Below are 14,619 nucleotides of genomic sequence, written 5' to 3' on the forward strand. Positions count from 1 at the left end.
TAATCCATAATACAAACAAATATATCTTTATTTGGGAAGATGATTCTGAATTAGGGGTTATGCTGCATTGTAATTTAGTTTTCAAACCTGAAAATACATCTTTAAAGGCTACTATTTGATCCCTGCCACAGCCTTTGCTTGGAAGAAATAGAATGCTATTTGAATCTTTATATTACTATAAATCATTGCAACTGAGCTAAACCTCTATACCGTATTGGGTGCCATAGTACTGTTATTGCTGTTGAAACTTTGAATTTTTAAGAAGAAATTTACAGGGAAATTGAATGTGCAATGATTTTCCAAGCATAAGTTCATAGATCTTCATCTCAACATTTCTGTGTACAGAGATCTGGAATCTGTGACCCTTCAAATGAGTTGGACTACAAATCACGTTGTGCCTGACCATTGCTCATGTTGGCTGAGAGTGAGGGAATTCCGAGTCAAACACCTGGACCACAGGTTCCTCTGGAAGTAGTAAAGTCATTAATTCTTTCTCTTATGTGAACAGAAAGAATAAGGGCCTCTGGATTTATGGCCCCTGTTCATGGAACAAGACTGAGTATCACTAAGTAAGCCCTCTTTCTTTTAATTATGTCAGTGTGTGGATAAAACAAGCTCCTTTAATGAAGGGGTGTTCATTGTAACTCTAGTTCAGAATACTACACCTAAGTTCCAGCTTTGCAAATTAGATGAAGAGTTCATTATTAACTGACAAAAAAAGACTTTTCCACTCTAATCGTCAAACTAACATTGCTGTAAAGGTTGCTGACCACATAGAAGAAGATGGATTTCAAGTATAGACTTTAAAAGGCTCCAGGTTGATGAAGGAGAACCTACACTCATGGCAGGAAGGACTCCTGTTGGGAGTTTGGGGTAAATCTTATAGAAATAATGTAATAATTCATTTCTGTTACAATTTGTGAAGCATTGGTTTAAAAAACTAGGAATATTCCAACATGCCTTTCAGCCAAATTCTCTCTTGGTGACTTAATAGATAAATCAGTAGGACCAAGACCCAAATTTATAGCCATACATTCAACAGTACAACTGAAGTTCATCATTTAATTTAGGCATCAGCTTTGTATTCACTGGAAAGATTAACAGCTATTGCATGCTAGTTTTTAAAAATATGAGCCATGTTATAATTTTGTAAAGCTGAAAGTGTCTCATTTTACTACGGATCACTTGCTGAAAATATAGTTTCCATCCCATTCAGAGCAGACAGATTTTGGATCAACAATCAACAATTTAAAGTTACCCCCAGCATCTCAAAAATATCCCCTAACAAAATGATCAAATTAGTACATAATTTCTCCTTGCATATATTTCTGTTGGGATGACATTCTACATAATTGATGAAAAGGGTAATGATTTGATCCACTAAGGCTCACCTTATAAACTTCAAGATTTCATAAGGCACCTAATAAACATTTGTATGCCTGCACATGGGCTTAATATCTGCATTAATTTTATGTTGTTTTTTTAAAAAAAACAGATTGTGCCACAAGCTGAAATATTGGACTGGTGGAAATCAGCAACCATTCCAATAATCATTTCAGTAAATTCAGATTCCATATGCATCCCCCCCCCAAAAAAAGGGGGGACATATTTTTTCAGATCAATTGCAAACTCTTTCTTACTGATCTTGCTTCTGAGCTATAAGGCCAGGATGCCACCTGCTGGCATTATTTTTCATGCCTGAATTGCTGCATAATAGAGTAACAAGAGAACGCTGCTGAAAGGCAAAATGTGTGCATGGGATTCAGAAGGTCCCACTTTGAAAAGATCCTTGCTTGTACTTCCAGCTTAAAGGAACTCAGGTAGCAAAACTGGAAAAACCTGTGGCAGAAATATAGGTGAGTCATAGCTCATCAGAAAACATTTCTTTCTGTATCTTTTTAGCTTCATATAGTAAGGCATTTGTTTTAAACTAGCTTTTAAGAAAAAATGATTTTTTAAAAAAATTATCCTGCCCTTTGACATGAACCCATGAGGTGTTTATGTTGGAATATAATCCCATTCTCTACTAAAAGTAAAATGTTGAATAGTTTAAGATTTTTATCCCTTTGAGCATCCTAGATGGAATAGTGAAAACATAGTTTGAAGAATTATCATATCAGTGTAATGTGTGATCCTTTCAAATATTAAGGGTGAGATGCAAATTGAATAACACTTATAGCAGATCCTGTAAAATCAATGGAGCTTAAGTTGGATCATGATTCTTTGGACCCAGCCTGATAAACAGAGGTGTACTTCATAAACTGAATGCATAATACTTAATTTTCCCATGCTCAAAACATTTAGTTACACTGAACACTGATACCTGTTACTGTAATTTGTGAATAAATGTATGTAATTTTAACCTTGCCTATTATAATAAAACCTTATTGATACAGTGAGAAACCTACAGGGCACTCTGTTAACAACATTTTGCTACTAACCAGGAGTCCATTGTCTAAATTTCAGGGCTCTGGTATAAATCTCACTTGAATCAGAAATGTACTGGTTGGCCACAGCAATATCATTATCTTTAAGCAAAACTTCCAACCTGCAAAACAGACTGATCAACTGCAGGGGCACAGCACAGCTGCTAAAAGGAACAGGGCCAGGGGAAATGACAGATGCATAATAATGTAATAACCAGACATTAGATAGTGGGAGTTTCTCTTTTCTACAGTTATAAACTCAACACAGCCTCCTCACTTCATCCCATCTCAGTGAAGACATCCCTTTCCTAGGCCAAAGGAAGTTATTGTGCTGCTTTCTCTAGTGCAATATGCCCTATCAACAAAGCCGCATAAAAGCTGTGAGCATTAGATTGCTATTTAGTTGCAAGGCACTTTTAATCATCCAAAGAGAATGTCACACATTGAAGGCGATGCAGGGAATATGAACTTTAAAAGAACAGCACACAGCCTTTATTTTCCAGGACATCATTTTCTGTGTCAGTATATAGTGCCAACGATTGTATTTGTTTTAACAAACAGGGTCTCCCAAATCTTCCATCTTCACTTTATCGTTTTTTCCCCCCCGACAGGGGATGCTTCAAAAATGAATGATGATCAAAGGCAGTCATTAATTTTGCCCCTCAAGACAGCCCAGTGTGCCATCCACTAAAACCCAGTTCAAAACGTCACTGTGCCGCCTATCTTTGCTATCTGCCTGAGACTGCAAAAATAGGTGCAGGACAGCAAGCCCCTGGCAGGCCACTGAATTCCATTGGTGGTTTGCCAAGCAGTTTGAGGTTCACACAACACGAACCTCTGCTTTAAGTGTAAACAAATGGAACTTCACATTGAAAGCATCAAACCACTGCCGAGGGATAGCTGTAGAAATTGTAAATTACTACTCTTTTTTTTAAAAAATAAAGAATATATATGACACTGCTTTCTTCTACAGAGGGCTACGCAACTGAACAGTGTAACAAAGGGAGGAAAAGGTAAAAAAGAATTGTTTCTTTTTGAAATGTGAGTCATGCTTGGTCCCTGAATAACAGATTTCTTAACGTTTCATGTGAGCAGCTCAAACATTTAACTTTGGATTCTTTTTTTTTTTAAATGAAAGGATTTGGGCTCTATGTAAATCATTATCAGAACTGGTAGATTCTGTTACGTGAAATCTTTCCATTCATTTAATCTGCTTTTCTTCTGCATTGACATTCAAAAGTACAGTATAACAGATACAAACACATATGCATGACCAAAATTTCAGCTGGATATCAGTGCTTTACAGGACAATCCTTTGTGAACTTACTCAGAAGGAAGCCCCACTATACCCAACCCAACTTAATTGGGTTTATTCCCTGGTAAGTGTGCAAAGGATTACAATCTAACAGTGCATTCTCTAATACGCCTACTTAGAAGTAAGCCCTATTGAATTTATTGGAACGTAGCTTCCAAGCAAATGTGAATATAGGACTGCAGCAGCTATTGCGAATCTATCTCAAAAGAAAACATACAACATTGATACAAATATATATATATAAACACATAATCAGTATAAAAGCTTATATTTATGAAAAATATTTTTTTCGGCAAGAGTCTTCCCCTGAGGGTATACCGCATATATGCTGGATTCATAAATATTGTTCTGCACTGCAGCTCAGTAATCCAAGTTCATTTCTTCCAGGATGTATAAATTGCTTCAGTCACCCGACAGGTCTGCAGTGGTTGCCTCAAGATATGTCCCCTACTATAAGGTGATGAAGAACAACCGTGTCAACGGGGCCTCCGAAAAATCTGGAGAAGATTCCTTCTTCCACATATGGAAGATACAAGAGCAGGACCAATAGGGAGCAATTGTGTACCACATGGCCAGGATTTCAATGTTTCCTTACCCCCAGTCTAGTTCATTGGCTTTTCTGGACCCAGTCCCAACTGTCTTCATTCTCTTGTCTATTCTTCTCAGCCTCAATGATTTCTTTGTATTTTCTGCGAAAGAAGCCCATCTGCAAATTTTAAAAAAAGGGAGGAGGAAAGAAACAACTTCATGAATGTTTAGACTGATTTCCTGCATTTTTAATATACACTCAGGTCGCTTCACCACTCTGCTAGACTGAATCGCTTGATTTGAAGACTCAACAGTTGGAATGGAATTAATCAGAGAACAAGAGAGCTCAGATCAGGTTTCCCCAATATGATGCATTCCAGAAGCGTTGGGCATACCATGTGGAAATTCCAAGAGATGCATTCCGATACATACGGAGAGCAGCAATGCAAGCAGAGATATGAGTTAAGATCATATTAGGTGTGGAAGATTCATGGGCCAGGTCATAATGAACACAAGAGAAAAAACCTTGTTGGTCCTCAATGGTCCAAACAAACAAACAAACATGAAACTGAGAAAGTGACAAGCAGAACATGAAGTTCAAAACACTTATCTATTGTTTATTCCCAGCATTCAGATATAAAGATCTATGTGATCTTTGCTTTCCTTTAGCCTGAATCAGAATTTCTTCCACAATACTCAGTTTGATAGCCTGTCTTCTGATTCCTTTAATTACCATTGCCCCTTTACTTACTGACAGTACTGCTCTCTGCCTTTTTACTTTCATAGACCCAGATCAGCGAAGGAAAATAAAAATGCCCTTTGTTGTTGAAATGCAGATTTACAGACCCCGACCCCGCACTCAAGAAGGCACATATTTAGGAAGTAAAAGCACCAAAAAGTGTATAATATGGGGAAATAATGTTACAAAAGGGTATTCTATTTTATTAAGAGAACTGCATAGAAAGTCGTGATAGGAGAAAGAAGCATTGAAAGAAACTGATGTAGGAAATTAACCCCTATGCTAAAATATACTAACATACACTAACACATTTTGCAACTTTCCCTACTTACTAGGCTTCACATCCTCCTCTCTCTAAAATTCCAGTGCTATTTGCTAGAACTTCCTGTTTTTTGATAGGAAGAGGAGAAACTCCTTGGGGTTCCATGACTATTATGCATGTACGTATTTTTAGTGGGGCTTCAAGAGAAGAGGCTTGTGCTTCCCCATGAAACTAACATCTGATAATCTACCTTGAGATTTCACCCAATCACCCAAATGGCTTTCCTGCCTTCAATAAGCAGAGTCTAGGAGCCACCTGCCCCTTGGCATTTCAGCAGTATGTTTGGTGGTCACACCTTGTGATTAAGTGGCTGCTTTTAGAAGTAGCTAAGTGGGGAGGTTTTGCTACTCATTAAGATTTTAAAAAACTTCCTTCACCTTAAAATCATTCTTCAAAATGATACCCAATTTCAGTTTAGGAAAAATTCCAGGACAACTTTTTCTTTATAGTACCATATTGAAAGTATCTTATGATATGCTGTAAGAAATAAGTACTTCACACTCACATTAACTGCTTTGGTACAGATTGTCCAGGAGAGGGGTAGAGTTGCAAACTTAGAAGCTCAGCATGAAACCACCAAATTTTACCTCCTGCATGAGTCCCTGGATAGGAATTGCTTAAGTATCCAACTATCCAGAAATATTGTACTGTTTCAGTGCGAGATCATATTCACTGTGCTGGAAAACATCTGCAACCTTTCTGTTCAGTTTGAAATTGTGGGCCACCATTTTGGCTGGTCACTGAATATTAATTGTAGCTTTACAAGTCCCCACCCTCAACTAAAGTAATTTGCTTCTGTAAACAGTTGAGTCTTATCTTCCTTACTGGGATTTTTATGCCATTCCATAAACAAAAATGATTGCAATAAAGAGGTTTGGGTAACCATTCAAGAATAATTGCTCAAATGTAGCAGCATGCCATTGAGATCATTAAGTCAATATTTTGTTCATTGTAATTAAACATTTATGTAACTCCTACTGTTTTAAACCTGTTTTCACCCTCCTGCAGGGTGTGATGTTTTAGTGCACCTCCATCAGTCAGATGTTATTACCCTCTTTCCCAACGCGGAGTGTATTTAAAACAGCTTTGTACATTAGCTTTGATCCCGCTATTTTTTCTTAAACATAGGGTTTTAATTGAAAATCTTTTATGGAATTGTATGCCCTACAAAAGTTCAGTATTTGGGGCCATTTCTGTTTAAATGCATTGCTGGCAAGCAAGAAAAAACTATTATTTATATAATGATCTAAGTATCGGGTTGCATCATCTGTACATGATGCATTAGCACAGCTGGGCTGCATGTCCAGCATCATGTTTCAATCAGGCATCATTCATTATTCTGTTGACCTTTGAGAAAGTTTGCTTATCTCACCTATCAATAACTCCCCATTCTGATGGGCATTGTGATAAAAGGACTGTGATAGAATAAATTTCACAGCTTAGAAATGATTCACATGGTTTGCGTAATTGAGTGAGTTTGATGGACAATAACCTCACAGTAGAGGTTTGTAATATGCTTTATTCATTGCATTAAATAAATAACCATGAGACGCTTCAGTTGGTACAAAATATTGCATTTTGCCTTCTGATAAAAGTAAAGTTGCTGGAAACATATTGCATTAATATTCTAGTACCTAAACTGGCTCATGACTATCCTCCATCAAGGCACTTGGTGATGTCCTGTAAGATCTCAGATGTTGTGGGCTTAGCATACTTAGAGACTATCTTTGTTCCTCTATTCAGCCACTATGTTTTAACATTCTCTGAGGCTGTGTGTGATTCAAGAGCTCTTAAAACACCCTTTTTCAACCTTGGTGCCCTTCAGTCCAATAATGCTTATTGCTATTGCTGAGAATTCTGGGACATGAAGTCCATGAAGTGGGATGGCAACTAGGTTGGGAAAGTTGTCATAAAATGGGAAGTGGTAGAAACTGCACCTTAGCTTTGGCAGCCCTTTCCCCTGGACATATGCAAAAGCATGAACCTGTATTGTTGTTTATTCGTTTAGTCGCTTCCGACTCTTCGTGACTTCATGGACCAGCCCATGCCAGAGCTTCCTGTCGGTATGAACCTGTATATCAACCCTATTACAGGTAGTCCTCACTTAACAACAATTCATTTAGTGATGGTTCAGACTTACAACAGGTTTGAAAAAAATGACTTATGACCAGTTCTCACACTTATGACCACCGCAGCATCCCCACAGTCACGTGATCATGATTTAGGTGCTTGACAACCGCTTCGCATTTATGACCGTCACAGTGTCCTATGGTCATGTGATTGCCATTTTCAACCTTCTCAGCCAGTTTCTGGCAAGTAAAATCAATGGGGAACCTTGTGATTTGCTTAACGACCACGTGGTTTGCTTAACACCCATGGTCATTTGCTTAACAACCACCACACAAAAGGTCATAAAATTGGGTCAAATTCGCTTAATGACTTCGTTTAGCAACCAAAATTCCAGTCCCAGTTGTGGTTGTTAAGTGAGGACTACCTATATTTCTATTCCATCTGACTTTTGCTGGATAGAAACAAAAAGAGAGATTTGTCTGAGGACCTGCAAGATGGACAAGAAGCTTAGGATCAAACATGACAATTTTGTAAACACAGGCTGGGTACAAAGATGTCTGCGTAAGAAGCAGACTACAAATAGTTCATTACAAAAAGATGGGAGAGACAGGCACAAGATTTAAACCCTGGAGCAGATATTTAGAGAGAGAATCAGATCCTAAGCTTGAAGCTGCTTCTGCTATAGTAAGCACCTTCATATCTGCAGTAAGATATCTTATCTACTCAAGTCGAGTTCCTGTCTTCCCAAGAGAAAAGTGAGTTCCAAAGAAAGGCAGGCACCTGAGGGAAGCCTTTAACAGTGTGCAACTTTTCTATAGCTGAGATCAACATTTCGTCTTACAAATAGCACTTGAAAAAGTAGGTGGACAGCATAATGAAGTGAGAGGCCCATGAAGTTAATTTCCACATACTGGTAAGATAGAAAAGATACAGGAACCCCACAATTTATGCGAAAGAATGTGAATGAGTGAGTGAACAGAGGAAAGAACAAACAAAAAATAAGGCAGCACACAAAAATCTAAAACTAAAAGAGACCAGACTACTTCAGTCTCAGACACAAACTTCATATAAGATGGTCTGAATCACTTTAGGCTGAATCCAGTCCAAAGTTACTCTAGAGGGGAAAAGCTAAAACAGCCTTCTACCACTATGCCCATTAGAACTGAAGTTGTTGAACTACAGCATGGATGCTTCTGGCTGGAGGTACTATGAGTTGTAACTCCAACACTTCTAGAAGGCAACAGAATAGGGAAGTCTCAACTACTGCATTATTTCCCTTTTCTGCTTGAGTATCCATTGTCTCACCCACCCACCACATCATATTGACTCATTGAAGCATCAGGTCCCAAACTTACTGTCTAAAGAGAAGCAGTCCACGGACATTTTGACCTCCTTATCAAATCAGTGAGCATAGCAGATATGCCATAGTTGCACGACCACCTTTCAGAGGAATTTAATAAATACAGCAGGACACAAGTGCTGTGTGACTTGCATCTGTCCTTGAAATATGCACATATTTGATTTATCTTTCTTTAAAATGGCTTGCTGAGCCCTAAAGGTGCCTATTCTTCATACAAACCACATACTTTGAGCATTAAAATCTACACTTGCAGTTATGATCAAAATTACAGAAACGCCTTTTAATTTCCTCCAGGGCCAAACAAACAAGAACAAACTATTTCCTACTGTTCTTTTAATAAAAACTGCCGGCTTGCAAAACATCTGCTTCAGAAATTATCACTAAAAGTTTGTTGCAACCATTTCTAGCATTTCTATCATTTCACCACTGGATAAGGAATATGTTCCTCCCATAAGCAGTAAAAGAAGTTGGAAAAGTTAATCAATATTAATGAAGCATGAAATTCAGAATCTACAGGTGATCCTGCTATGAATCCAGAAATAGAGTTGCTGCAATAAGCTAAGAAGTGCACTGAAATCAAGCCAAAAAACAGGCAGATCAGCAAAGAGGGAGGGAGAATTTTCCGCCTGATATATGAAATCTGCCTTGGCTTAGTTTCCAATGCAAACAAAATTTTGCATTATTTATAAGTAACTGTTTAGCACTAACATTCAGACTTTAAGGAACATCTCTAAACTGTGATTCGTCCTTCTAGCTTCCTTATAAGATTGTCTTCTCCCCTTTCCTTTTCTGATATGTGAGTTTGCTTGCATTTTTATTAACTGTAGTTTGGCATATTGTTCACCTGAAGGTAAGCCTGGCTACAGCCTGCTCTATAATTCTTTTTTCTTTTAATTGCAGCTAGCCCCTTTTTCTTTTTTTATTTATTATTAATTTTTCAAGATATAATTAAGACACATAATGCAGAATATAAGACTGATAGAATACAAGCCTAAAAAAGAAACAGGAAAAGCTAAAACAGTGCAGGAATAAACAAAAAAGCGTATCAGACCAGACCTTTTCCAGCACAGGTATAAAAGTATGTAGAAGTTAAGCCCTTACTATTAATTAAACATTTAGTAACATTGTATCTCTAAAATCAAACCATTCAATCATCAAAACCTAAAATGAAGACTTCATTCTTTTGCGTTACAGTTTTAGATTATATTACATTTAACCACATAACCTAGTATGTTAACCACTGTTTGTTAAACAAGCCATGGTAGCCTGATAAGCACATTATGCCAATCTATAATGGGTGGGCTCACATATCACATTAAATCAAAAACATAACACAGAATTAGAGGTGAACAAGACCATTAGGCAGGGAAGAAATAGATGATGTGATTAATGGAAGTGGACATTTTAAAAATCTTGGGGTTACAACCAAGTACGAAGCCTAGATATGTTATTGTCAAGGCAAGCTATGTTTATAACAACTCCAAGCACAGTTGATACATGTTGTTTCCTGCACTAAAATACATGCAATTTCTCAATAATAATGCAGAACTTGGCAGCTTATAGGATAGCAGGCTACCTAGCATCTGCCAAATTCTTGGACTTCAGCTCCCACCAACTATAACTCACACACAGGGGTATGTTAAAAAAAAAGTCAAGATGGCAGCCATAATGGTACATTTGAAGCTCCACCTGTTTCTTATGTGCATCCCATATGAAAAATGGCTGGAGCTTTGATATCAGTCTCATTTCCAGCATTTTGACTTTATTGACCATATTTATTTATTTTATTTATCAAATTTGTCACACCCATCTCCTCCGAGTGGAGGAACTCTGGGCAGCTTACAATATAAAACAATAAATATATATTAAAATTTCAATATAAAACACATTATAAAACAATTTCACAGAGCTACCAAATATAATGAAATCCAAATGGCTATGGTCTCATTCAGTCATTGTATAGGAGGGGCACTTCAAGGTACTAGCCAGCCCCAAGTATGACTATTCTCCTCCCTGCCCCAAGCCCGGTGGCAGAGCCAGGTCTTCAACTTCCTCCAGAAGGCTAGGAGCGATGGGGCTAATCTCACCTCCGGGAGCATGAAGTTCCAGCGGGCGGGTGCTACTGCATATGCATATGCTGTGGACACCCCTGAATATGGACAATATCAATGGATTATAGGAGTTGGTATTGAAAATACTTGAAGAGAAACAGATCTAATTTTGGCTTATAATACATTTGGTGAAAAATCACAGTTCTCTTTAAAGTAATTAGTTAGATTAATATCCTACTCTTCTACCAAGATCTCATACCACCATATATAGCACTCCCATTTTTCTCCACAACAACATATCAGGTAGACAAGGCTAACGGTATGTTACCCAGTGGGCTTCCATGGCTGAGGCTGAACTTAATTACATGAGAGGAACTTCTTTTGCATTTTTATAAATTAATGGAAGTCACGTCCATGGTATAGTGGCAATGCGGAAGACCATTGTTATTCGAGGAGTTAAGGGGCATATGTTGATTTTCTCCCTCACACAAAGATTAGAGTTTATGTTGAGTTCTGCTGATGTTTAATTCGCTTGTTTTTATTTCTGCTTGGCATGAGGAGGAGGGAGATAAAACCACAAGACTGTTTTTTGTAAGCACAAGCCCACTCCTCCAACAGCCTTCCAGAGAGTGTGAAATAGGAAGGAAGAGATAAGAGAAAACCCCCATTGTTTTTGTAAATCTGTAAAACTTCCCAGGCTCTTGTGGACAGGTGTTTTTGGCCTGAGAAACGCCAAGTCAAGGTCAGGTCTCATAGTCTGCAACCATGGAAACATGGTCACAAGGTTTAAGGGCCAGACTTGTACAAAACCCCTGGGCTTGCTTTTGGGGTTTTGGGAGCTTCTGCACAGATCCAGTGTACTGGGTGCTGTAGAACAATTTTGCCACCCTAGGGGCATCCCTGTTGCCTTGGTCAGGAGGCTCCTGGCAACATAAAAGGGATTGGGCATCAACTTGCTTGGTATGTATGATTTCTTACTGTAGACTATGCTTTTTATACTTCTGTTTAATCTGCCTAAACTGTGTTTCTGATTTAAACTGTGTTTCTGTTTAACTCTGTTTGCCTAAGTTTATAATAAAGCTTAAAGTTTCTTTATCCACTGGCGTGCTTATTGTCTCTGGATCTAAAAGAACCAATTGTCTGAGCACCTGATCACTGCTTGGTCAGTTGGCAGAACACATGGCATCTTACTTCTCCTCTCATTCATTTCAGGTTTGAAAAGAGCTCAGATAAATAAATTTTTAAAAGTGTAAAACATCAGGACTTATTGATTTTATGTATGTGTATATGTCTGTGGGCACTGTGTGAATTTCACACAGTGCATAGTTAACCTGTGGAATTCATTGCCAGCAGTTGTGGCAATGGCAGCCAATTTTGATGGTTTGAAAAGGGAACTGAAGAGGTTCATGGGGAATCAGGCCATCAATTGTTATTAATGTTAATGGCTGTTTACTACCTTCTGATTCACAGGCATCATATCTTATACACTGGTTGCTGTGAAGAGACAATATAAGGAGACTATCACCCTTCAGGTTTGTGAACTTCCCAAATATATCCAGTTAGTCATGTGGGACACAAAATACTGGACAAGATGGGCCAATGGCCTGATCCTGGCAGAGGAATTCTGGGAGTTGAAGTCCACACTTCTTGATGTGGCAAAGACTGAGAAACACTGGCCTAAGTCTTCCTTAGAGGAAGATGAGACACTGTACTTTAGATGCAGTCCTACTAGCCCAGAACAGAATGGAATTACCACTTCTCATAATCTCAACCCAGCGTTTTTATTAAGAATGATCATTTGTTTATTAGTAATATCAGTGAAACTGTCTCTCAGTGGAGCTGAAATTCATGAGCAGCTTGAATTTAAAAGGTGATCTCCCAACCTTTCAGCTGAGCAAAATCAGAACTATTTCTTGTGATATGTTAACACCTGTCCAGCATAGCTACACTGCCATCTGCTGCATATTTGGAATAGAACTTTTAGAGGGAAAAATTACATTTCTATCTGGAGCACAATAAAAGGCAATTCGGAATTCACTCAAATGAATGTCGCAGTCAAAAATACACAGGTACCTAAAATATTATGCAATTTTGGCTTTTAACAATCTCACTGTTTCTTTTCTCCCCATCTTTATCATGTATAAAAATAGATCACTCAGACCCAAAATAGACAGCTGGATTAAACAGCGATTAATCACTGCACCAAGAAGAGACAACTAAAGGCTTAAAAGCCCACTGAACTGCCAACAGAAACAGCTTAGGAAAGGTTAAAGGGAAGGCACTGAATGGTATAAAATGTCTTTCCAGTCTCAAAAGTGTAGCAAACAGATCTCTGAAATGGAAAGTTTACAGCTAAATCTGAACTGCCACTTCCAATGCAAGAAGAGACCCAAATATACTGGGAATATGAAACTCCAAACTTGAATGTGGCATAGCATAACCAAGCATTGTCACTGCCTCCTGATCTAACATGCTGCTGCCCACTTAACTGTAGAGCTGTTGTGAAACTATATATAGTTTTCCAGGCTATATTGACAATTCCAAACAGAAAGTCCATTTATACATGCTAAGTAAGTGACCTTATTTTCTTGTGCATATTCTCCAGCATCACCTGGGAATTATGCATAGTGATGGATAATTGATGTTTATTCATGTAATATATTTTGGCCAATTTCCTGAAAATGTTCTTCCCCTGAAAAACAAGCTTCTGTTTTTGTACCTCATTCTTGGGGTGCTTGACAATTTCTTTCAAATTCCTTGTGGAGGTACTTTTGCACTTTTCTGGGGAAGGGGGTTGTGAAGTAACAAAGAGTGCTTTTTATCCTGATACACTTTTCTTGAAAGTTCTGCAGCTCTGTGGTTGCCTACACTTCCTGATTTGGAAAGAAAAAGGGCAAAAGGGAGAAATTCCCTCACGTTTTCCCCTGCATTCAATTGACATATGCGAAGCCAAGGAGGGATCAGACTGCTGGGATAAGGAAAGACAAGACACTCCTATGTACCCACATGCCACCTCATAACTAAAAGAGTTGAGAACCCCAACTTCACAATTTCACTGACGAGTTCTTTTTCCTTTTTTTGGATAAAAAAATGAAGAGAAATATTTTTTTCATTAATTTAAACACAAATTATTCTTTAAAAAGCCAAGGAAAATTGTCAGCATTTGTTGAGAATTTTGTGCCTTCTTTATAAGTTCATGTGAATGTGGAGAATTATCCTTGTATTATCCAGGCTCTTTATTGATCTCCCTTTAAGAACACAGGCACTAATGGCAGGTTCAAAATATAACTGTTTCCCATCTATCAAATATTTTTCCTTAAGAGTATGGAGGATCAGGCCTGCAACTCGGGTCTCTGTTACCCGGGGCAAACATGGATTCCGCGCCCATTTTGGTGCCCCCCCAGTGCTCATTTTGGCACCCCCCAGCGCTCATTTTGGCGCCTCCCTGCCCCCCCCTAGTTGCGGCCCTGTGAAGGATGGGAAATAAAGACTGTTTAAGTGGCACTTGAACAAATGTCTACAGCTTTCTTCCTACCTCCCATTATGCCAAGGCTCTGGTCAGAAGCCACACCTTCACCTTAATGCTGGTTCACTGGCCACTATAAGCTATAATAAAGGAGACAAGGGGAAGGACAGGGAAGCTCGGTTTTAGTGGTTTGCCTGTGGGCTTCATAAGCTTTAGCTCAGGATCTCCCAAGTTCAATTTGTCTTTTGACCTTTGCAATCAATATTGCTTAGGTTATGTATTTTTTTGCAGTCATTCTGCTCCATTCAAATTCCAACTATATTATGACAGTGTCATTTTAAC

At 38.3% G+C, this 14,619-nt stretch overlaps 1 protein-coding gene across 1 annotated transcript in view; it reads right to left on the reverse strand.

The window, feature by feature from the left end:
* Positions 1 to 579: 579 nt before the first annotated feature.
* ITGA9 (integrin subunit alpha 9) overlaps positions 580 to 14,619 on the reverse strand; it is a 245,912-nt gene continuing 231,872 nt past the window's right edge. The window contains exon 28 of the mRNA XM_063304073.1: positions 580 to 4,447. Within this exon, the coding sequence (XP_063160143.1) occupies positions 4,349 to 4,447 (99 nt within the window). The 3' untranslated portion in view covers positions 580 to 4,348. The remainder of the gene's footprint in view (positions 4,448 to 14,619) is intronic.

Source organism: Candoia aspera, chromosome 4 (assembly GCF_035149785.1).
Source record: "Candoia aspera isolate rCanAsp1 chromosome 4, rCanAsp1.hap2, whole genome shotgun sequence".
Taxonomy (NCBI): Eukaryota; Metazoa; Chordata; class Lepidosauria; order Squamata; family Boidae; genus Candoia; species Candoia aspera.